The sequence below is a fragment of the Ammospiza nelsoni genome, chromosome 4 (assembly GCF_027579445.1).
Source record: "Ammospiza nelsoni isolate bAmmNel1 chromosome 4, bAmmNel1.pri, whole genome shotgun sequence".
Taxonomy (NCBI): domain Eukaryota; kingdom Metazoa; phylum Chordata; class Aves; order Passeriformes; family Passerellidae; genus Ammospiza; species Ammospiza nelsoni.
The window spans coordinates 73,112,149-73,136,562 of record NC_080636.1 but is presented as its reverse complement, the minus strand read 5'-3'; the positions used below and the strand labels follow the sequence as shown (position 1 = coordinate 73,136,562).

The following is a 24,414-nucleotide window of genomic DNA, read 5'->3' as shown; positions in this document are numbered from 1 at the left end:
TAATATGTGATTCACACTATTGAAATAGCACTTATTTTAAATACCTCCACATCTGTTCAGACAGTGAATTTAAAATGCTTCTGAAACCTTAGATGGAGTCTAGATCTTATCAACTTCACACACTGAATATCCATGGAAAGCAGTAGCTCATTGCTACCTTTCTGCACAGAGCTGGCCACTGGTTCGAACCTAAGCAGGTACTCATTTGACAAATTAAATTTAAAAAATGTCTACATCAAAACCTCAACATCTCTTACTTTTTATGTTGTGCTATTAAAAGATATTCCATAATATCCTATTCAAACATGTACCAATAACATGTTATCGCAATATTTCCCTTCTCTGTGTCTTTTTGTTATAAATAACGCCAAGATATTAAATGAGTTTACAGTGAGATTGCTCTCAGTGGCTGGTGCATCAAGTGCTAGAAGAGTAATTTCCAGACTTTCTAAATTCACATGTTCTAGAATATTCTGAAAAATCACCTCCTCCTTAGAAGCATACCACGAAGGAAAAAGGGACCTTTTAAATGTATAATAGAGGATAAATGAACACATGTGAACACTTACCACAACAGCAGGGCTGAAGGGCACAGCCACTTTTTTAGTTATTGCTAGATAGCCTGGTGCTGAGGCTGTAACTTTGTAATTTCCAGGCACAAGCAATCTCCAGTAATCACCATCCTTGGCTGTAAAGAAGAAGAAAAGAACCCAAATAAATATGTATAAGACTAATTACACAGCTAAGAAGCAAGGCTCATATGTCAATCTTTTATATTCCTGTCAGTGCTTTCTTTTTGACTGCCTGAAAGGCTGTACATATATATATATATATATATATATGTGTGTGTGTGTGTGTGTGTATGTATCATATTTGCTTCCTTTCAGGTAATCAAAAACATTTTAATTTTGAAGTTGTGCTGGAGACCCCATGAAATATTATGCCCGCTGAGGCTGAAGGCTCTCCATCACACTGAAGAAAAGGACATTATGGGACATTACTCCACTTCAGAAGCACTGCCCAGCCAATGTAAAGTCCCTGCTAAATGTCTGAGATTCTGTTTGCCATGTGATAGGGATTTTTAATGTTCCTCGGTATTCTGATAATCCAAGCGTAAATAAATTTCATTCCCGTCAAATTTAAATAAGTGGGACTACCTTTCTCATCTTTCAGAAAAAGCTACAAATCATAATTTCCTAGAATATGTGTATCACCCTTGAAGCATCACTATCTACATGCTTCCAGGCATTGTCAAGGGTTTTTTCTTTGGCTCAGAGAAACAAAGAAATGGAAGCTTGATCCACTCAGGTCAAAGAAAGGCTCCTCCCACACTGTTGCTACAGTTTATGTTTTCCAGTCACAGAATCAAAACTCATCATCATCTTCTCTAGAAATGACCCTATTGCATTTTCACAGACTCAGATCTTCCCTGCACCAGCAGTAGGCAATTATCTAATTTGTCACAGGCTAATAATTTGAATTTCTTGACCTCCGGAAAAGATTGCAGAGCTATTCTAAAGTTCAGCTTTAGAGCAGTGCCATTTAGAAGATTTGGCCATGCTCTTTGTACTTTAAATGCTTTTTCACCACATCTGCAGCTACACAGTGTACAAAGGAAAAAATTACTTAAATATCTGCTATTTGCATGGTCAAAAAAAAATGTCAGTAGGCAGTCCAGTTGTTCCCAGATTTTTCTCTTCATAAAACAGAATGGAAAAAAAATTGCTGTAGAACTACAGCAATGATCTATTATAATTTCTGTCACTGCAACAAAGCAGAATTTCAACTCATGAATAAAGAGCAGGAGAAAAGCCAAAGAATATTTCTCCCTCATTTCGACTGTGCTAATACTCAAGTACTTGTTTTCATCCCTGTTTTGACCATACATGACTTTAAGTCTTATACACACACAATGATGTGAAAAGATTTATAATTAGATGCAATTTTTGTGTCATAGAAGCATGAGCTCCTCTCTCTCAAATACCTCTTTGCACAGTTTATCCCCTTTTTATTATGCCTGACAATTTATTTCCAGTCTCTATACATTTTGCCTCCTTGTTTACAGTGACAGAAGATAACTCATGTTTTCACAGACTGTTCTCCTGCTGGGCAGAAGAGCTGCTGGTCTCTTTGCAGGTGATGTACCAACACAAATCAGAGGTGACTAAATATCCTACCAATCCTGTTCCATAATATTCTGCATTTCTGTGACAGTACAGTGAGACATATCATTGAGAAAATGAACATAAAATAAGCTCATGCATAAAGCAGTGACATTTACTTATTGTTTCTCTAATTGGTATCTTTTGCAAATCTCAGGATAGGAGAGCACAGGTGTAAAGGGAAGGCTGAAAGTTGGCACACTGAGAAGCTATTTCTGAACTCACTCCTAGAACAAAGCACATCATCACTGAAGAGGTGACACATCATTTTCTGTCAACACCAACCAACACAATGCTTTCATCTTTTAGAATCACCCTTCTGAAAAAACATCACGTAATTGTAAACAGCAGAGAGAATTTATCTTTGCTGAAGGAGGTTATGTAAATTGGAAATCTGTCAAGAATTTACATACCAAAAGGTATGACTGCATTGTGAAAAATATAACACTTTTGGACTTAAATTTAGCCTTCAAACTGAAGGCAGCACTGTTGACAGAGCTTTAAATCCCATCAGAGCTGTGAAACAGTATTTGCTTCACAAATTAGAAGACAGATTAGAGCATTAATGACCAAGAGCCACCCAAACCAATTTACACTAGAGACCCATGAAGTAAAAAAAAAACAGTCTCAGCTACTCTGAGAGCAAAATACAAGTGAAAGATTCGTAAAATCTTCTGGGCAACACACTTCTTGAGGTACAACGTACCGTCCTGGTTTCAAACTTTTGCTCCCTTAAAGCTGCAGTTAAAAAGATGTGAAATGGCTCCAGGTTGCTAAGCCAAAGAGAAGCACTGCTGAGGTACCACACTCACCTGATGTAATATCATGGCTTATCCCCTCCACAGAAATTGTAGCATTTGCAATTGGATTGCCCTGAAGATCTTTAACAAACCCCTTCACTCCTCGATGAATCTAAAATAAATAAGGTCACCAACAAATGGTAAATAAAAAATTCTTAAGAAAAGATGGTGTTTTCTGGCAATGGATTATATCTATTGATATATCTAACAAAGCATGGTATGAATCCCACAATCTACAGGCTGACCACTATCAATGATAAATACTAAATATCATAATGGAAAAGGGAATGAAGAGGAAAATAATTCAGCAAGTAGTTATAATAATATATCTATTCAATGCAAGTAATTCTCAGAAATACACAGCAAGTAATAATACATGTAAACATTGACTTGCAAATCTTTGTCATATTGGGAATTAATGAATGCACAGAAAAGCTTTGAAAGAGCAGCCTACAGAAACATTTTTTTTAAAGTTTCATCAACTGTAAGAATGCAGAGCTAATGACATTATTTCTTAAAGGTGAAACATTAGCAAAGTAAATGCACTTTGAAGTCACTTGCACTTCAGCGGGCAATCCCTCTGTGAGGTGCTTGAGCTTTCTATTGCACACCCCAAACATGCAGTTCTGTGAGCTGGGACCACAGAGAGTCAAACATTCCCTCCTGGGCTGTGGGAGAAGGGCACTGGTGGGTCATGTCCTTCTCCTTCGTGCTCCAGGTAACAGCCCCAGCAGCAGCTAATCCGTCTGCTCCCACTATTTATGAAATTAAAATATGACCTCAGTGTGCAGAGGGACCAGTGTATCTCAAGCACAGCCTGAAAGCAAACTCCTCAGAAGCAAGAGACTGAGGATCAACTGCCTTTTCTTCTCCAGAAACAGGGAACTCAGTGCTGGGGATGAGGGGATGTTGGGAACCTCTGTGGAGATGCACCTCACTGTGAGCCTGGAAACAAAGCAGCAAAGTGCTGTGAAGTTCAGGCTTCTCTCTGATTCCATGTCCTTTGAAAAGGCTTGTAGATCCCAAGTTTTATTTTGAGATACTGATGTTGCCCTTTATGAACCTATATGGTGCATTCAGCTGCACCATAATTCAGCTGACAGATTCAGTTCAGATTCCTGTAACACACTCTGGGAGAAGCCTCAGAAAAGCAGAAATTACATATTTGCACTGTCCCCAGCACTCCCAGGGGAGCTGGAGCATAGACCTGGTCATCTTATCCTGCAAGAAGATAAAAACCAATGCCAAAGAGATCATCTGAACTTCAAGGATAAAGCTGGTAGCTCTGCAGGAGCAAAGGAAGTTGGCAAAATAGTATCTTATACATGAGCAATTTTGAAAATGCAGTGATAACACAGCTTTCCATGAGTCAGAGAAAATCAACCCCTAGGCAGGGGAGCTGAACAAGTTTAGATGGATTCCATAAAGAATGGGTAAAAACCTGCAGGACAAGTACAGCTTTTCCCTTAGCCTACAGATAATGTTTTAACAGAACAGTATAACACTTAAAATATTCAAATATTTCAGGTTTCTGGCTAACTGAAGCATTTCTGAATTAAATCCTTAAAGAAATGAATGTATTAATTGATGGGCTGTGCTAATAAAGTGTGTTCCTCATTTCACAATCGCAGGTGTGCAACCACTAATGATATCAGATTTATTTGTAATTTTTAACTACAATATTCAGACTTCAGAAATTCTCTATGGTCTAATCCAGCTGCCCAGGTTCCTGTACATGCACAGAATGATCCTTCCCACATCAGCAAACACACTGGAATATCTGCAGAGGGCAATCCATCTCTCTGAGCACACACACCAGCACTGGGGCAGTCAGTCATAGATGATGGAGATTTGTATTTTTTTTGCATTGAGGAACCCAACACAAATAATTTAAGTCAAATGTCTGCAACAGTTTAAGTAGGGTGAGAAGGATTCCATACTGTAAATGCATCTATCTTTTCCACTCTTCTTCCACTTATATAGAAATATCACACAGGATTTATTACCACAGAGACAAATAAGAATTAAAGCAACATCTGGATTAATATGGTATTTTGAATTAGATATTCACAAAGCACAAAGTTTAGAAGCTTTATGCACAATAGCTGGTTTTGCCATCCTCTTCTCTGTTACCTGCTCAATGTAATTTATAAGAGAGTTCTTGTTGTCCTCCCAGTAGCCCTTCAGAGTTTCTTCAGGTGGGAATTTTTCACAGCTCAGCTCCACTGTGATTTCAAAGCAGTTGCTGCTGAGGTAATTGAAATCCTGCATTCCTGCAATGCCAGAAAAGAGAGGCAGTGATGCATTTTGTGTTACTCTGAAGTAAGTAAGGGGGGACACATGAAATGCTGGGACTACTAAGAAAAGAACAGTTATTAATACAATTGATGCAGCTCCAATCCATCTGTTTAATTTTGAATTCAGAAGCTTTAAATCAGAGAAACCAATAGGACAAATAATTCCAGAATACATTTTCTTGCCAGGGAAAGTTTAAAAAGGCCTTGATAAATAGGCTGTATACTTCTACTTGATGCTGTACGTGACCAGTATACTATTAACTCACACATTTTTGGATAGCCGACATATAAATTACATTTCTTCTCTTTGGGAAAGAAAATTATTTTAGACTATGGCTAAAATATTTCCATATTAAAAAAACAACCAAAAAAGATGCTCACCTTGTAAGCCAAGAAGAATGACAATTAATTATAAAGCAAACTAAACATAATAAAGTGACATTGAAAAAAAGATTTATAAAGATGGGTCAAAAATGTGTTGAGTTTTTTCTGAAATTATAACATTTTACATGGAAAACATTTCCTTGTCAAGATTTGCTGCATAGATTCAATCATCTGCATAGATTTCAAATATTCTCCACCAAAAAAATACAAAATAAAACTTCCTATAAAATGTATTTATACTAAAATTTTTCTATGGATAGGGTTTCTCCAACTAAATGCCTCTGCAAAATCAATATTAGCTAGCTTTTGAAAGAGAGGAGAAGCATCACTATAAATGCAACTTTAATAATTGAAATTTTAAAACATAAGTAGTTTTAAATAATAGTTTTGCTTAAATTGGTCAACCAAAACAGAAGGAGGTTTCCAGGTTTTTGTAGCTGGATCAACCAGCTGGAGAGGGACAGTGGCCATCCCCAGGAGGGTGATAAATATATGTTTTGCAGAAGCTGATGAAGGACCATCCCTCCCCTCCCCAGTCTGTCTAGCTAACAGCGTCAGTCTGTCGCAGACATTTCTTCACAGAAATCCTTTCTTTCGGATTTCTGCGTCTTCTGGAGGCCAGAGGCCTCAGAAGGGAAGGTAAACAATTATTATCAGCTGCTGTGGAATGTAATAGGATGCACCTTGATTGGCTCATGCTTCTTGTTAATAATTAAGGGCCAATCACAAAGTGTAAGCCAGGGCCTCAGTCCTTGGGCACAACTTTGTTGTGGAATTCTTTCTATCTGTTCTGAGCCTAGCCTAGCAGCTCTGCAAACCTTCTCTTCTTTATTCTATTTAGTATAGTTATAATGTATTATATGATATATAAATAAATTCAGCCTTCTGATTCAAGAAACAAGATTCACCGTCTCTCTCTCACCAGCAGCGACCCACTCAGGCGCGGTAATGTCAGTGGATTCTCAAATGGAGGCCTGAAAAGAAAGCAGCCACCAAGCTTTTTGAGCAGCCCCATGGAGGTCATTGAGGGATTCAGGAGTGTTCCTAGCACAGCTTGTTCATGCAGCTCTGTGTTCCCCCATGCAAGCTGCATATGAGACCTGAGGCACTTTACTGAGCACCAGAGCTGCTCATGGGTCCACAACTGCCCAGAGCTGGTGTCACATCCCAAAGAGAACCCCAAGGATGGCAAACACTGAGTCAGGCGGGATTTAGCCAGCACACTAAGGCGAAGAGACTCTTTTCTGCCAACCAGGCAACAAGACTCCCAACTACTGACAGGCACAGGGATTTTTCTGACTGCTAAAAGAATCTTTTTCTTTCTAACCCTTTTTTTTTTTTTTTTTTAGAAGAATGAGGACACTGAAGGCAAAGGCTTCTGGGAGGGATGGAGGGATGGCTCTGATGTTCCAGCAGGCAGAACTCTTAGATGGTCCATTCAGCAATACACAGCAAGAGAGCAGTGGAGTCATGAGTAAAATCCTGACAGCAGGGCTGACTATCATATATCTGTTCTGGACACTAGATAATGCTGCTTTTGCTGATTTTTGTACTTCTTCTAAAAGACAGAAAGAATGCATGAAGAGGAGAACAGGGAGCCGAAGGGCACAATGTAATTTTACTGTAGTGACAGTAATTCTGGACCATTACTGTTCCAATTCTCAGAAAATTTCTCTTTCCTCCCAAAGTATTACTCAGGGATGCCCTAGTTTCTCAAGAACAGAAAAAAGAAGCAATATATTTTTCAGTTTTGCACACAATGTCCATATCCTATAGTTTATTTCCCAGGGCCTGGCCTTGCCCAAGGTTTATGTGCTGCTCCTGAAAAAATTCATCCTTTGCATCTCTGAGACAGAGAATGGGATGAAGCTGGCCAAGATCCCAACTACAGCCTATCACATGTGCAATCTGGAGTGCATTGGGCTGTGCACTCTTTACCTCCCTATTCACAATGGTGATTAGGTGCAATACACAAGAAACCAAAACATTTCTAAAGATTTATCGAATATTGCAGCAGCTTTGCTGCCCCTGGTCAAGTCCCTGAAGTGCCCTATCCATGGCATGTATCACATGCATGTACATCATCACGCTCCCAAAGCCTCCCACTGTGACCAAGTGCAGCACTGACTTTCTCACACTTTAACAGGAACTGCCCTCTGAAGATCAGAGAGGCTTAGATACATCAGATATAACTGAGATTCAACAATGAATGCCCTTTATTGCTGACCATGAGTAGGACTTTGAAACTGAGAACACAAAAAGTTCTCTGTTGCACTGCTCCAGTGGCTGAGAGACTATAGTGTCTTTATGTTACTGCTTACAAAAGTAAGCTTAGAATACAGGAAAAAAACCTAATTTCTTCAGGTTTTAATAAAGGAACACCAAGCTTCATAAATGAAGTGGAATGCAGGGTGTGCCCCTGGTATCCAGGCATCAAAATTACTTAAGGCTTTGAGCTGCAAGCTACAGCACTAAGTTAGATCAGCTTCTTCACATAGAAAAGACCTTTAGCAGGACAGGATGTACTTGAGTGGGGAGAACACGAATGCTTCCTACATTAGTGCTTAGCAAAATCCTAAAAATCCCTAACACTGCTGGCAAAACTGGTAATCCAAGTTAGGAATTAGTTGAGTGCCAAGGGTGATTTGAGAGTACCTGAAAATTAAAAAAAGACACTAAAACAATAGCCTAATGGTACAGCAAAGTAAGCTGCTTTGAAAAGTTATTTTTGCAATGACATGAATCTGATTAGACTCAGGTGACTCTGTAATGACAGAAAAAGCAGAGCAGGCATGTGGCTAGGTAGTAATTGATTACTATTTGTTCTTCTCATTTTTGCTTCCAGATAGGTAGTCTACCCAAAGGATACGTTAAAAAGTCATTAAGGATGTTGAAAAGTTATACAGTCAGCAGCTAAGAAAATGCCAAAAATTAAAGCTGTTTCTGTAAATTTAGTTTGGCTTTCCTGCACATGAGTGAAATCATTAATTACATGCTGATACAGAGAAGGCCTCCATTAAAAACATAGTGGTTTTTGTGTACAAACTTCTTTCTCCCCAGAGTCTGATGGCTAAAAGAGCCATTCCTGAGCACAGAAGATGACCTCTTTGCCTTGGCTTGCTGTCTCTGAAAAACCTCCATGGATCAGCTGATTACAGATGACAACTACTACAAGTGTAACAGCACCATGGCCTCAGCCCTGGCACAAAGGTGCTCTTGGGAGAAAATTTTCTCTGTACCCCTGCTCTGCAGACAGAAGTAACTGCCAAACAGTAATGTTGAGAAAAACCTAACAAAAAGTGTAATTAAGAGAGAGAAGAAAAAGTCAAATATTCCTCTACGTCATCCACCCTCTCCACCCAAAAAGCCAGAAAGGGGAATTGCCACCTTGCATGAGGTTGGTGAGGAAATCCTGAGGTCAGACAAAAGGGAAGGGCAGAGCATGAATGCAATGGAGGGCTCCTCCTTACTTCCAGTTAGAGCAAAGGACTATCACCAGATGTCTCTGCCACAGATGTTCAGCCTTCCTACTGAAAGAATGCAGGTATTCAGAAAGCCATGAAAAGCAAGCCACAGTGACATGAGAGCCATCCACACACCACCCCTGCAGACTGAAGAACCAGTGGAGATGGCTGCTGGCCCACCTGTCTTTTACAGAAGGTACAAGGCCATGAGGGTCAATTATATGGCAAAGAATTGATGTTGCACAACTGGGGCATCATAATGAGCTCTGTAGGGCAACAGCATCTATAGTAATTAATTCAAATGAAAAATCATCCTTTCCTACTGTCAAAGGCAGAACCTAGGAGATGGCCAGGGATGGGCCAGAAAATGGGCAGGAGTGGATACTGGAGCTGTGTTTGGTGCAGAAAGGAATCTTCAGTAGAAGAGTGAGAAAGGAAGGGAAAAGGGGAAAGTGGGGTACAAAAGCCCAAAGGAGCCCAAGGGTGCAAAGGTAGAGAAGCACCAGCTTAGCTCCAACAGGAGCCGATGCAATGGAGACAAGGCCTTCACAGTTTCTTTTGATATATTCCTAACTCTGGTAAGGATGTGCAGTGGAATACTTCCCCTAAAACAACATAAATGGCTTTTCAACAGTTTATGCTGCTGCTAACTTTGAGTTCATTGCCATATGGACAGCAAAAGAGCACGGAGACCATCCATAACTGAATTGCCACATTTTGTGTTTTAGATGGAACTTTTAGTATTAAAACTTCCCAGAAAATTTTCACTTGAACTGAGCAGTGTTTAGTCATTTTCCTTAGCACTAGCCATAGAAAGAGCAGAACTGTTCTCACTGAATTATATTTGTTTTTTTAAGTCAGCAAACACCACCACAGAGGTTTTGTTCAAAAGTCGCAGCTTGCCAGATGATTTCTGCACTTGAAAAAAAAAACCCAAACCAATAACAGATTCAATCTGTATGGTCCGAAGTATGTTGTTGTCTCTCTATTTTTTATTAGTTGCATCGTATTAGGATGAGAGATCCTGCTTAGCACTAGCATTCCTGCCTATTAACAAATATGAGAAAAAGAAAGGCCTCACTTGGGAAATTAGCAATCTAGCTTAAAATAAGTTCCAAAAAGAGGAAATGAAATTTCCAAAGACTTTCTCCAATGGAAAAATGTGTCTTTGCCATATGCCGTTTAATCAGAATCAAAGTATTTCATCAAAACAATGGAAAAACTGCTTTTCATAGCATTTTCTTAAGGAAAAATCACTGAAGTTAAATATATCTACATTTATATATATAATATTTAATATTTCATTAAGCTAAATTTAAACTGATTTAAACAAATTTTAACTATTTTTATATTTTATATTTTAACTGTTTATATTAATATTTTTTCAGCTTTTGCAAACTTCAGTTTTCAAGTTTTAATGGTTCCAAGAACTTTTTCAAGAATTTCAATGGTTCCAATTCAAAGTCTGAAAAGCCTCACACAAAGAGATATTTTGAGGTTTTAGTTGCATTCGGAAATGTCAGTATTTTACTTCATACTCAGCCCCTGATGATCACTGGCTGTGTGAGCATTAGCAGTTGTTCTGTTTCTAATTTCTTCACAGGAGCTTAAATATTTTCTTCTTTTAGTACCACCTTACTGTAAGAGAAGCAGAGTTAGGCTACCACTTAGGCTGTCTAATGCTTTGAGAGATTCCTATTCACTTCAGGTAAAAATTTAAAATTCATTCAGAGACTGTAATTGAATATCAAGAGAAAAGCAAAGAATTAAACAGTTACGTGTGTTCAAGGTTATCCAGCATAAATCAACAAAGCCAAATAACAGGCAAATCACTCCAACACAAGCTGGCTCAGAAATCTTCAGCTCAGTTTTCATTCCAAGTTGAGCAGAGGAAGAACACTCCAAGATTTAGATATCCCAAGACCTATTTGGCTCAGTTTACAAATATATCAAAATTCTTAATAGAAAGGAATAAAATGTTTCATTTGAATTAAATGTCTCATTTCATGCTCCTCTTCTGGACTTCTGGAAAATTAGTCTGGACATCCCTGCAGTAGCCCTGCTGCTCCTCTGAGCACAGAAGGCTCTACCAAAGCCTTGGAAAACAGCACCTGGGCAGGAATCAGACACTAACCAACCCACAAAGCATGGAGATGCAAATGCAAGCATCTTCATGGCTGGTTTTGTTGCCATTAAAATCCACGGCCAAACTCCCATTTCCTATGACATTCCAAAATCAGGCAACCAGGCTCCCCTGCTTCCTTCAGCTTGGATGCCATCATTGTTGAGGTTCAAATGAGCCAATAGCCTGCTCTATTGAGGATTTGTCAGGGGATTTTTCACTCTTTTCTTCTTAACCCCTCCCCGCCAAAAAAAACTCTCCTAATATTTCATGACAGCAGAGCTATCACTTGCCCACTGTAGAACTATTAAATTTGCAATGACCTGGAGCCTGAAGAAACACTGTAGAAAAAGCCATAAAAAGGAGTATTTTAATAGTTATCACTGAGAGCTTTATCAGACTTTATAGATGTGGTGAGTGATCAGCCTTTGATTTAGCCTCAACCAGACCAAAAGTTGTGGATAACATAACTCAAGGCCAGAATGAGCAGTGACACGGACTGCTGTAGGTGGGCTCACCTCCTGGGACGCTGTACCATGCACCACCATTAGTTGTCCCATCCACAAAGCTGCTGTCATCATCATTTTTACGGCACAGTGGTCGGTTCGGGTCAGACATGGCAGGGTTAAAGGAAGAATAACTGCGAGCCAGGCTTTGAAAAATAGCATCATCAGGGCAGGAGCTGTACTCATGAGCACTGCCTAGGGAGGAGAAAAATCCCAGGAACAAGAACTATTAAAAGGGCAGTCATAGTGACTAGGCTCACAATTTAGATCATCAGCACTGCACAGCAGAACTGTGCCTGAAAATTCTGTGTACACAGGGAAATGTCCCACAGCATCACAAGTAAACATGGCATTATCTTTTTAATGTTAACATTTCCTCATTACTTCAGCAATTATTGCCCTATTGTTAAAGTGGCTCATCACAAGAGTCTCAATATTTATGAAAATACTACTTTAAAAGTGCACTGCAAAACCTAAGCTATTCTAGGCTTTAGATATTTTTAGAAGAACACATAGTTCAAAAACACAGATTTCTCCCTAAAGAGTTTTATAGTTGGATATTAGAAGAATTTGCAATTAAAACGCAATAAAGTCAACTGAAAGAAGAGAATCACAAACAATATAATTTCATGAAACTTTGGTCATGCGTTCATCCCATAGTAGCATAAAAAACCAAACTAATATTGCTGTATACTTTATGATTACATCTATGCCACAATGTGATCCTTTTTATAAGGGACCAATACTGAAAACAGTGATAGCTGTTTCTGTCAGCACACTACTGCTTTCAGAAATTCATTTTTTACAGGTGCAAGAAACCTTAACCTAGATACATCTTTCTCACTTCCTTTAAACAGGGTACAAACAACCCCAGCTAATTTAAGAGCTAAGCTGCCTTGATTAGTATATCTGAGGGACTATTATTCCCTCAGGCGTTACATCACTTTTGTACTGAAACAATCATCTTCAAAACTAGAAAATATGGTCATACAGTGACTAGCTTTAATCACGTGATTAGCATGATAAAATAAGTCATCATAATGCAATGACTACAAATAACTTTTTTTTTTTCCAATTTTTATATGGTTTTGCAGTGTTTTATGGTTTCTCTTGCACGGTTTATAAAGTGAAATAAGTACAGAATGAAGTTTCTATCTCCTACTATTTCCTGCTAACTTCTATTTACATACCACTCCGAGTCTCGTCATAAGGATAGTTTGCAACAAGGTCTCCTCCATGAAGATTGGCAGAGAGCACAAAGGGAATATCCATAATCCAGTGAATGACACCCTTTGTTTCAGGAGCAAGCTACAACAGAATAGCATTACCAGCAGTTACAAATCAATAATCCAATGTAGAAACATTCAATTAAATACAGTGGGCTTAATTATTACCACATAAACTCTGCAAGACAGTTAGGTGAACAGCAATTTTATTCTGGCTCCAGAGAAAAATAAGTCAGTCCTTACATTAGATTTATAATTATATTAATTGGATTAATATAAGTCCAAAACTGGTGTCAGCTATCTCAGAATGAGACTACAAAAAAAGCAATCTCAATCTTTTACTTCTTCCTATTATGGATAAAAAAGCCTACTCAATTTTAAACAAAGGAATATAAAATATTTTTTTTTTAATGTTGGTGCAGTTTTTTCTCTGCATGGAAGGTAAAATTACTTTATTAATATTTTGAATTTGAAGCCAGAACACAGCTATTAAGGCCACAGTCCTATGGTTCTGCAGTCACAACAGTCAGTTTTCTAGAACTTCCTCTGGGGGTAAACACAAGAAGATAAAACTCCCTCCAGATATACAGCTGCATATTCAAGGCCTAAACTTAACAAAAATGCATGTGTTATATGCGGGAATAGCTATCTGGCTAGCAATATAATTAAGCACAATACACAAGTGAATTTCTAGCAATAGTAAAAATGCAGAATATTTGGAAAATCAGCTTAAAATCAAGAGAGAAGGCGATACAAAAAAAATTATAAGATACCTTTTGACTGAGGAATTGTCTAAGGATTAAGACGGATCAAAAGAGTATACTACAGCAATCCGTTTTGAGGAAACAAATCAAGAAGCATCAGATGGATAAATTTAACAAAATGAAGAAAATATTCAGAACAACATGAACAATAAAGAGCTCTTAGGGGTCACTACTGTTTGCTTACATAAAAGGAAGAGATGGGCATGTCAGTGACCCAACATTCAGCCCCTACTTACCTTGGGATTCTGGTCCACAGCTTTTTTCATGTTCTTCAGAAGATGGTTGTTAGGGCCACCTTCTTTCTCGTTAATGTAAACTATTCTATCAAGATCGGGGAAATTTCGGTTCAGATCTATCCCCTGGGCATTGCTTCGACCAACAAACCAGTCTTTCAGCTCACCAGGCTGAATGAGGAAAGGTAACACAAAGAGAAGGGAGATGAGTAGATACAGGAGAATGGCACACTTGGACTAAGGATGAGTAAAATTACCAGCAGTATCAGATTTTTCAGTGCCAGGGGTGTCTCCCCACAAGATTTGGCTTTTCCCCATTGCCTCATGCCCTGACTGTGAATTACAGATCTCATTGTAGCGAGAGTCACAACACCTGTAGGCTTATCTGGAAGCCAAAGGAACGTTTGCATTTGTTTCAAGCTCCTCTAAATAACTTCCAGAGTAAAGAAGGATCTTAAGCTTTACTTGAATCTTTTATTGTGTCTGGCAGCCTTGTTCACTGAAATGGTAGCCATTAGAATTTTTGCAAAATTATTTCTTTAAACTGATTCTCTAAAACAAGTTTTGGATTTCATTAAGGAAATGCTTTCAGAATGCATAGTTTTTCCTAGCTTCTCTCTGTAAGCTGTCAGTACTCTTTAATGTAGGTTAAGTTTGGTTACTGATTTTAATTTGGGGTATACTGAATATACTGTCATACTCTGTGTACAGGATCAAGATATTCTAAATTAGAACAGCAGTACTAAATATAGTCTTATAATATTTAAATTTTAATCGTTTAAATTTTAAGGCAACCATATAAAAGCAGGTGTACTTTGGCTAAGGAGAAAAAGTTTCAAAAAATATTATGAGCCTCTAGAGAGAGAGAGATTTCAAAGTAGTAAAATGCCACATCAATCTGAAGACAGCTTCTGCTTCACTGCCACGAGAGGGAGATGTACGACCGAATATAAAGAGTCTGTGCATATTTTTAAAGACTTCATGAGGATCAGTTTAATAAAGATCTTAATAAGGTTTGACTTATTTAATCATAAACAGAGAACTTGAGAACTTTCAACATTTCAATATTAATTAAAAAAATAAATATACCTTGTAAGCAAGGAAATTCTTATTTTTGTTTATAACAAAATACAGAATCTGTATTTTGACCAGAATCTGTATAACAGGGTTAGTATTTGACTTTCATTTGCTAATTATGCATTAATACATTATATGTTTCTTGACTGAGTCATCGCCCTAAAATGTATTCTAAATTTTCTTGACTAATACCTTAATTAAAGTATTTCATGCATGAAATTAGGAATCAAAAGTAATTAATGTTATTAAGATGGCTCATAATGCTTGTTGTTTGGGGACTAAGCTCGTGAACATGAATAATTTTTTTAGGTGCATTTGCATGGGAGTTTCCTAAAAGAAAACAAACTTGCACTTTTCTAGAACTTTTGAAACATCATTTATTACTAGGAATCATTTATTTATTATTTAGGAAGTTAAGTCTTTAGAAGTAGTTCAATCAGTGAACTTAGTGACAGAATATGCATGAAACATAAGCATAATTATATTTTTAAATCACAGGAGAGAAGGCTACTTGTTGAAAAGTCAAGCATAAATCCTCCTTGTTAAACATAACAAGCCTACAGTACTATTCGGAAATACTTTGGTTTTGTCGTTCCATCCAACAATTGCCACCAGGAGTCCATGTATCTGTAAAACTGTTAGTCCAAGAGCCATTATGGTAAAGCTGGCAGACACTGATAGGTATTCTTACACACAGAGCCTTACAAACCTGGGATGCTGCCTTCTCAAAGCCATCTGGGTTCAAAGATGGCATGATATGGATACGTGTGCTATGGATCAAGTTGATAATAGTATCGTTTCCTTTCTGGTATTCATTACACAGGTACTGCGCCAAGAAGATGAGCAACTCCCTTCCAACAGCTTCATTCCCATGCATATTCCCAACATATTTAAATTCTGGCTCTCCTGCAAGAAAAAGAAGAACATGTCTTAGAGCAACATATAAAAATCACCCACGGACCGGATCACGCAGCGCCCCTGAGATATGGGTATGACTATTACTACAGCTGGGCATGGCATCCCCAGGAAGCTTCAAAACTCCTTCTAAACCATGGCTTAACAAATGCTAATTAATATTCAGCTCTTTGCCAAAGGCAGAGTGAGAGCAACAGAGGACAACACAGTGTGCCAAAATAAATGCTAAGCACCAACATTAGCACTGCTACTGTGGAGATCTAATGCAGTTGATGCATCAATACTACAAAAGCGTGTCTTGATTACTAAGTTTTAAAATATATAAACTGGCACTAGCAGGGCTCCTTACCTTAACTGTTCCCTCCAAGATTAGGTAAAGCTTATTCTACTACACATGCATTAAACTGCAATTCTTTCATGAAAGCAAGGCCACAACCAGCTGTTGATCGCAGTGATTGAAAAATGTTACTCAGCAGGTGTTTTAAATATTCACTCAGACTTCACGGGCCAAGTGCAAAACCTAACTCATAAAATCAACAATTTCCATTTAACATTCTAATAAACAGAATTAAATACCATGCTTAAATATTCCATACAAATAACCTATATTTAATGCTTATGTGTATATTTAATGTAAATTTTGTACATATTACATAACCATGCAATACGCATATTAAATGTGTAATATATATATATATATATATGTTGTAGAACATATAGAATGTGTAACAAATAGATATTCTCTGTATTAAAAAAAAATCCAATATTCCCAATTGCTAAACATTATCATTCTTATGACCACGGACATGAAAACCACACAACATATGTCTTTTGGAGCAGTGAAGAACTTGCCTATTCAAAGACTACATTTTGGGCTCTCATTCCAGAGAGGTTTTAGTGTACATATAAATGTGTACATATAAACAAGATCAAGAGGAACTAAAATGAGGAATATGCTGTTTTCTAGGTCGAAGCTCCTTTTCTCTTATACTTTTCATTTGGAAATGTAGTTCTGTTGTAACTGCTTTAATCAAACATTCAGTTAACTGTAGACTCTGGAAAGTCTTCAACCACACTTTGTGATAGCCTTTAGCACTATTAAAGGGGCAAATTCAAGGCAGGAAAAATGTTACACAAACAACACCTAAGTAATTGCTAATCAAGCATGCAGCCATATCTACTTACAACCCTTCAGTCTGTGTTCATTAACCTTAATCCAGTGATAAGATGCTAGCACATACAGTGCTATTAATACCACAGCTTTCCTTCCAGCTAAATTGGTTTTATAAATATGGATTCATCTCTGAAATGTTTTGCTAGACAGGTTTAAAAGTTTCCTAATTTGTGTGAAGCAGTTTCACTTTATCTGACAGACAGAACACCATTACTGTGACTAAACCCCTTCATTTCCTCTTTTTGCATTGAGATCCTATTTACTGTTTCTTTCTATCTGCTAATACCAGGGAATGCAAGAGCTTTAATCAACAAGAGTAATCAGACCATGCAATCAACCTGATCCCATAAAACAGATGGATCTGTATAATGAAATATGCAACACTGCACATCACACAAACTCAGAATACTCACACACATGTACACTGGCATGTTACTTATGGGGAAAATGCTTCACAAGTTAACAGGCAAAATTGTTACTCCCCTAAATACCACCACAGCTGCATTTTGCACCTGTGCTTTTCCCCAAGACATACCTAAGGAAGCCTGAAGGAGAAACTTTTTCTTCTGATTCCCAGACCTGTGCATTAATCTCCCACTTTCCCACCCACTTGAATTTTACAGGCCTGGTTCAAATGAGTAGAGAAACATATGTTTCCCATAGGGTATTACTGGGCCTTCCCCCAAAGCAATCATCAACAGTGTTTGTAAGGGCTCATGGAAACAGTCACACGGGGTCCACAGTGAGCCAAGAGTACAGCTTTGGATCTTCAGTAGTAATGACCCATCCCAAATAAGCCAGGAAGATGTACTGAGTCACTGGAAATATAGAAAGTGTTTCCTATGAGAAGTGATTGAAGAGATCAGCCCCATTTTCCTTAGGTCAAACATACCAATCATCATGTCACAGAGGGCTTGGTCAGGAGAACAGTACTTCCCAACACCACAAACAGGGGACTGATTTTCAGTGAAAGGAAGCAATGACAGCTTCTGGGGTGATAAAGAAAAATTACACAACTCAGAACACAAAATGTGAAACCAGTATTCAAAGAATCCTCTTAGCAATGAGGTGTCAGCACAATTCATAAGTTTTGCTGGCAAATCAAGAGTTAAAGATTAAAGTATCGAAAAGCAAATGTAAAAAGAATGAAAAGGAAAAGATAACAGAAAACTGAATAACATTTGAAGCCCTGCTTCAAAATGTAAATTCCGTATTTATATTTTATCTCCCTTGGGCATTTTCTTATCCCAGTCTTTGAAGCCAAGAAACCCATCTCCCATCCATCCTCTGGCTGCAGAAGACAAGGATGCCTGGTCCACACCTGTCCACACCTTGGTTAGCCCCCAGCCCAAACACTTTCTTAATTCTAGGCACAGCAAGCAAATAAACACTGTGTTTCTTCTCAATATAAGTACTGAATGTCATACTGTATCCAAAAATCTTAGGAAAACTCATTCATTTGATCAGTGCAATGCAGCCAGCATTCCACACCCACTACTGCACCAGAAAGAACCAGCTGCTGCTGCTGCTCCTCCACTGCATGTGCTTACAGACCCCTCAAAAGCCAAGGGTGCCAGCAATCAGCTCATTGAACCTTAGCACTTCATGGTTTCCCTGGTCCAGTCATAGAATATGTCCTGCCACACCACTTCACAAGGTTCAGCCTTCTCTGGAGAACAGCCCAGGCCATGAAGGAAACAGCCTCTGGGTCACCTGTTGCCAGCACGCTGCTTAGCCAGAGGAAGAGCTGCTCTTGCCATTAATCCTTCATGAGCCATTTAATGCAGACCTTAATCACCCTTTGTAAGGTTCCATAACTGCAATTGCCTCAAAGATTTTTTTTTAAATTAAAAGATTCTGTAAGTGTCAATTTGACGAAGAACTTTTAAATGGTGTCTTCAACCAGTAGAAAAACTTCTCTGCCACTGCAGAACTGGAAGTGGCTTTAAAGAAGATGCTTGAAGAAATAATAGCTGCCTTTTCTCATTTCTTTGACCCCCACAGAAAAGAGATTGTTTTCATGGATTCCCAGGGTCTAAGATAAAATAAACACAAAGGAACATTTACATTGTCCGAATATTTAAAATTCTTCTTTAATGAATTTTATTAATTTTCTGACGATATATCTTGACAAATGATAGCCTGTCATTCCCAGCAGAAAAAGTATGTCTTGCAAACAATGTATGGCATTTATAAATGCTTACACCTCATTTCAGCTCAGAGCTAATTTCAGATACAGAGATTTGTGATAATGACTGAATTCTAACATAAGAAATGAAATGCAGCAATCAGGTTTGTAAATATCTTAGTCATTCTGGTGAAACCTAAGGCACCACACCATTATGGCTCTTAGAAGGCTTTTACATCCTTCTTAGACTATATGTGGTATACTCATTACAACCAATGAACAATTGAGGAAAAAAGTATTTTAAAATGTCATGCTTTTCTGGTGCCTGGCAAACATTGGGAATGTCACCATTCCCCTCTGCAGTGACTGTCAGCAAAGGTCTTCCACAGTTTCCTAGGAACAGCTTGTACATCGTTAATGCCAGACAGGTCATCCAATTAACAGTGACTAACCACTGCCATTTTCAGGTCAGGCTGTATTTGTACAGTAAAGACAGTAATTTTCTAAAACAGAGGGACAAAAAGTTTGCCACCTACTAATTATATACCCTACGAGTCAAGGCAACGTCATGCTACCAGCCACAGTCTAATGTCAAGCGGTTAGCCTGAAAATGTACAGTATTTCACTTGTGGAACTGCAAGCCATATGGGAGAAAAACAATTAAGTCCCAGGAAGTTTAAGTGCTTAAGGAACTCTTTTGCAAACCAGCCTCAGATATCCTTAAAAATTTGAGTCCTTCTGCTGTCCTGTATTTATTACAGAAAAGCCAAAAACATTCCTAACATAACAAATTTAGTGTTTCTGATTACTTACAGTTGCTTGTCATTTTTAATATGGCAACCAGCAAACTTCTCTTGTAGATAACTGGCAGAAGAAATCTCAGAACCTCATTGGCAAGAAATTTATTCATTAAATGTTATTGAAGACTTTTTTACACTCCAAATTTTTATTAGCATTTTAAAGAGAAAGAAATTATCTGGAGATCAACTACATGGAAAACCAAAGATTATAAAATGAGTTTCTCCTTCAAATATGAAAAAAGTGAGTAAAATAAATGAAGATGCAAGATAGAAAAGTGAACAAATTAGAAAATTTAGATTTCGAATACCCTGTAAAATAAATGTCTTCAATCTGCCTCCTAACAGCATTTCAATGTAAATGTTGATCTCCCCAGTTTGTGGAGAAAATGGCATTGAAAGACAGAGCCACAATGCGGTATTAGTTTCCTAATCACTGGATAGGCCTTATGTAAACTTAGGACAACATTTATTAAGATGGTAGCATCAGCCTAACCTTGCTGAACAAGAAACTACTGGAAGTTTCACAGATGGACTACATGAAAGCAGAAACAGGTCAACAGTCAACACCAAAGTTTTACGAAAAAAATAATATTTCCCTGTCTTGCCACTAGCTGCTGGAAAACACACTGGAAGAAAATAAGATGAAAAGAAGGATCTTTTGGCAACCTCTTGTTTTAAAAAAAACACATGTACTTTTAACAGCTATGATTTAAAATCAGTTTCAAGCTCTTTCTGGAAATTTTCATAATTACTTGAACACTATTGCTTAAAATCAAAGTTAACAATAAAATCTGTACAACAGATTAAACTTTGAGTGAAAGCTCACAAGCTGCAGCTGTTTCTGCTGGCCTTGACATAAAAATTAAGATGCAATCTCCATTCTACTGAGTACAAAGCTTGTGAGCTGGGCTTCAAACTAGGATCTTACGTGCCCTTGCATTGGAAATGAAATTCTCCAGACAGATTACCTCATGCCCAAGACAGCTATTTCCACCACAAAAGTTCTGGATGACTCAGTGCTTTCCCCAGGTTTCCAACATCCCACTCTCACCCTGGCAGCTACAGGACTTGGCACAGCCTCCCACAAAAAGTGGGCAAAGCATCTGCTCAGCTCCTGCAGTCCCCACCTACAGCTCTTTGCTGGCACATCCCTGTGATCTTTCCACAATATGCTGCACTTGCACTCAAGTGTTGCACAATGCAGCACTGCATCCAGCCTTGTGGGGAAAGCCCACCTGCTTTACCACAGAATACAACAATTTTTGCCAACTAGGTTGGTGTTACTGCTCACAAACTGATGGTTCCATCCAATACAGGTGGGGATGATTCTTTAAATCATAACAAACAGCTTGTAAAGGAAAACAAGTTTATTTATTTAATCAAACACTTTTAACTTAGCAAGAAACACTGAAATGTGAGATACAAAACCCCCTCATTTTATGTAAATGTGTTAAAAAGGCCTCTCAAGTTCAAAGCAGATTTTAAAAATCATCAGAACTTTAGAAGCAATAAATAACCTTCTACATCTGGATTAACCAAGTTGGTTTTATAACAGATTGCATTTCTTCTGCCCTAAGAAAACTAAATAAGAGTTTGCATTTACAGAATTCCTTAGTGTTACAGCAGCAAGTATTGTTAGCTCAGCACTGAAGACAAAGCTCCTAAAAAACCAAACATGAAATTGGTTTTCACCCCTACCAGTCTGTGAACCATCCTTACCAGTCTGTGGCAGAGCACAAAACAGGGGTTTTTGCCTACCAGTTTCTGCTCTCACTGCTAGGAAAAAACACAGACCAAAACAGACCCTGGCATTCTTTGTAAAGGACACTGGCACTACAAAGATGCCATGAGTAACTGTCCGCAGTGGTGCTGCCTCTGGGATGTAACAGATTCATCTCTTCCATTGTGCTCAGTAGGAGAGGAGGATTTTCCATTTATAACAAGTGAATTTTCATTTCAAAAGCACTCACTATATCCCTCAAGTTTTAGTTGGCAGACAGAGCAAAGATTTTTGTTATTTTCAGTCTATCATTTTATCATTGAAATAAACCCAGTTATGAGCAAGTTGACACATAATTTAGACATGTATTCATGATGGTTCCTCATCAAGTTCACTTTAACAAGCTCTCTCTCTTCAGCAAACTCTAGAATCAGCTTTTTCACTTCAGCTACAAAGGTACTTTGCCAGTTATTACAGCACTTCAAAAGGACCAAGCTCAACTATCTCATTCCTTTTGCATGTAACAACTATGTGGGGAATTTCAAAGCTAAGCTAGTTCAAATGCCTGCTTCCAGCAGGAGATACATTTGGGCTCTGCTTTTCCTCATCCTCATTTCATGAGAAATAAAGAGAAGAAATAAAAATCAGAAAAAACCCACAACATTTATATCTAGATTCCAGACTCTCAAGTTAAAGAGCTGGGCGCGAATGCTGGACAAATAATCAAAATAATGAAAATAAGGTCTCCCTTATTAATGGAAACAAACAGGGGAAAAGTCAATGAAAACATGTCAATAATTCTTTTTCAGTAAATTATACAGGCCAAATTAAACATTGTTATGTAGGTTTAGATTAGAAGAAATTATTTTCTGTGAGGATGGTGAGGCACTGGCACAGGTTGCCCAGAGAAGCTGGGGATGCCCAATCCCTGGAAGTGCTCAAGGCCAGGTTGGATGGAGCTGTGAGCAACCTGTCCAGTGTAAGGATCCATGCCCACATCAGGGGAGCTGGAACTAGATGATCTTTAAGGCTCCTTGAAACCTAAACCATCCTGTGATTCCCCTGCCACAGAGGTGGGCAAAAACACCGAAGTGCAGCCAAGAGCTTGTGCAGCAGCAACTTCCAAGCTGGAAATGAAGAACATTGTGATTTTCCCAGCAGTGCCCAGAGCATACAGCAAATCTGAAAAGAGCTGAGGGAGTAAAGTCAGGCCAGGGCTCCTCCTCTGCAGCATCATTCCCCAGAACTCACTGCAAGGCCATTTTCCAGGAGGAAAGCAAGCTTGGGCAGCATTCAGGGCTGCACTGCCTTGGGCCCTGGGCTGCACCAGCATGTGAGAGGGAAGCACAGAGCTCATCTTCACCCAGCAAAACTCCCTGCATTGCTCTCTCCATAGAGGAGAGCTATTTCTGACTGAAAAGTACCACAATTTCTGTCACAAGGATGTTCTGAGTCCTTGGGAAATATATTTTCTCGGCTTGAGAGGAGTAAGAAATAACTAGTGGCAAGCCTCCAGACTTGTTTCCTGGATTTCCAGGAGCCTTCCTGAGGCATCACAGTGGCACTTGTTACTCCACCAAGGCTCCTGGTACTGGACGTTCCTTCTTGATTGGTAACTGGAACATTCTTTTGTTTCACTGCTATTTTGTCACAATCTGACACTGTGTGAAAAAACCCGTGGGCTGCAGAGCTGTTATTCAGGCTGATGATGCTGAAGTGCATTGGTCATTGCTAACAGAGGGAAAGGGATAAAATTTTCCCAAAAATGTACCCCTCCAACAAGTCTCTTGTGTAGACACCACGTTACAAAATAACAGTTCCTTTTGCACTGGCATATTTATTCAGCTTCCCTTGTTCAGATGAGCCTGAATATTTACTGATCTTACCTTCTTTGATTATTGGCCATGGAAGTTACAGAAAGTGTTATAAAGTGACCTTTTATAAAAATGACAGAAGGACAGAGGCAAAGTGCAGAACTTAATTATGCTGTTAATTTGCTCCTTTGTGGGGGAAAAAAATGAAAAATTGACTTGTGAGAAGTCTTTGACTAACAGGGACATCATTTACACCAGAACACAGCCAACCTGATTTATATCAATATTCTCACAAACCAATAGATACCCAGGTAGCTTCTTTTAGCCTTAAAAATGATTTTATTATCATGCTTTTGATATAAATAATTTCTAACAGAGTTCTGTCGTTTCAAATGCTGGGAAGGGGGGGGGGGGGGGGGGGGGGAGTGGATTCCAGAAAAAATACATCTGCATTGTAACCTTAAAAACCTGGCAAACTCTGTGAAACCCTGCTAGGAAAGTGTCTGATTTTAGCAGCTAATGCTCTCTCAAGTTTCTGCATTTAAGGTAAGAAGCCTGTATGATAACCAGCAGTAAATCACAATTGTACTTGTGCTTCAGACAGGAGTGGTTAAATCATGTTAGTATAAAGCAGAAGAAAATGAAGGTTAAATGGGTAGAGAGTGATCAACACTGGTAGAGTAACACTACATATCCAAACACTGCAATACTGGCTCCAGAAATTTTCAATGTTATGTGAAAATTTTAAAGAAAAAATTGGTATTGTACTTTACTTTAATAATTTATTTACAGTCAGTCGGTAGAAATGCAGACCTGTATGCTTGGAGA

General features: G+C 38.4%; 1 protein-coding gene across 1 annotated transcript in view; it reads right to left on the bottom strand.

The window, feature by feature from the left end:
• CPE (carboxypeptidase E) overlaps positions 1 to 24,414 on the bottom strand; it is a 57,607-nt gene that overhangs the window by 3,484 nt on the left and 29,709 nt on the right. Inside the window, exons 2-8 of the mRNA XM_059469948.1 lie at positions 15,745 to 15,941; positions 13,962 to 14,129; positions 12,926 to 13,043; positions 11,748 to 11,930; positions 5,096 to 5,235; positions 2,975 to 3,074; positions 570 to 688 (exon numbers count right to left, since the gene is read on the bottom strand). Of these exons, the coding sequence (XP_059325931.1) occupies positions 570 to 688; positions 2,975 to 3,074; positions 5,096 to 5,235; positions 11,748 to 11,930; positions 12,926 to 13,043; positions 13,962 to 14,129; positions 15,745 to 15,941 (1,025 nt within the window). The remainder of the gene's footprint in view (positions 1 to 569; positions 689 to 2,974; positions 3,075 to 5,095; positions 5,236 to 11,747; positions 11,931 to 12,925; positions 13,044 to 13,961; positions 14,130 to 15,744; positions 15,942 to 24,414) is intronic.